Consider the following 777-nt stretch of genomic DNA (forward strand, 5'->3'; position numbering starts at 1 on the left):
CTTGATAAGGTGGTCCATGTTGATGAGGTGGTCCATGTTGATGAGGTGGTCCATGTTGATGAGGTGGTCCATGTTGATGAGGTGGTCCATGTTGATGAGGTGGTCCATGTTGATGCTGAAAGCCTCAAAGTGGGACTTGAAGCAGATGTAACAAAAATCTGCCACAGTTTTGGTAACAACAGCTTCATTTGCTTCTAGGTGCACTGTTGTACATGACTGAGGATCATTGTGACCTTCGTCCTTGAGAACAGCTACGATCATCATGTGCAATGTTCTTTACTCACAAACCACAGATGTTTGGCTAACATCTGGTGGCCTTGGTAAAGACACAATCAGAACTGAAGATTTCTCTCATGGCTCAGTGGTTAATAATTTTCAAATCTTATGAAATTTCATCCCATTTAGTTTTTCCCCAAATGGAACAAATCAAACTGAAGAAGCACCTTGGAAAAGTACAAGTTTGTATTTTGGGACCACCCTAGTGATCACAGACTGAAAGTAGTTATTAGTAACTGTACTTTGGTTAGATGAGCTGTTTGGACCCTGCTCTTTGTCTTCCAGGCAGAAGGGGAGGTGTCCTCTCTGACCCGACGCCTACAGCTCAATGAGGAGAACCTGGACCGGGCTCAGGAGAGACTGGCTACTGCCCTGCGCAAACTGGATGAGGTGGAGAAGGTTGCTGATGAGAGTGAGAGGTCTGTGTACTGTTGTTACACCACTACTGCACAACACAACACAACTACTGTACAACACAACAACTACTGCACAACACAACAA

The 777-nt window shown here is 44.7% G+C and overlaps 1 protein-coding gene across 1 annotated transcript in view; it reads left to right on the forward strand.

Annotated features, from left to right (window-relative positions):
- The window catches only part of LOC106535523 (tropomyosin alpha-4 chain), a gene marked incomplete at its 3' end in the record, with an annotated part of 22,597 nt that overhangs the window by 15,146 nt on the left and 6,674 nt on the right, over positions 1 to 777 (forward strand). Inside the window, 1 exon segment of the mRNA XM_014032537.1 lies at positions 562 to 695. Coding sequence (XP_013887991.1) covers positions 562 to 695 — 134 coding nt within the window.

The sequence above is a fragment of the Austrofundulus limnaeus genome, unplaced genomic scaffold (genome assembly GCF_001266775.1).
Source record: "Austrofundulus limnaeus strain Quisiro unplaced genomic scaffold, Austrofundulus_limnaeus-1.0 Scaffold1477, whole genome shotgun sequence".
NCBI lineage: Eukaryota > Metazoa > Chordata > Actinopteri > Cyprinodontiformes > Rivulidae > Austrofundulus > Austrofundulus limnaeus.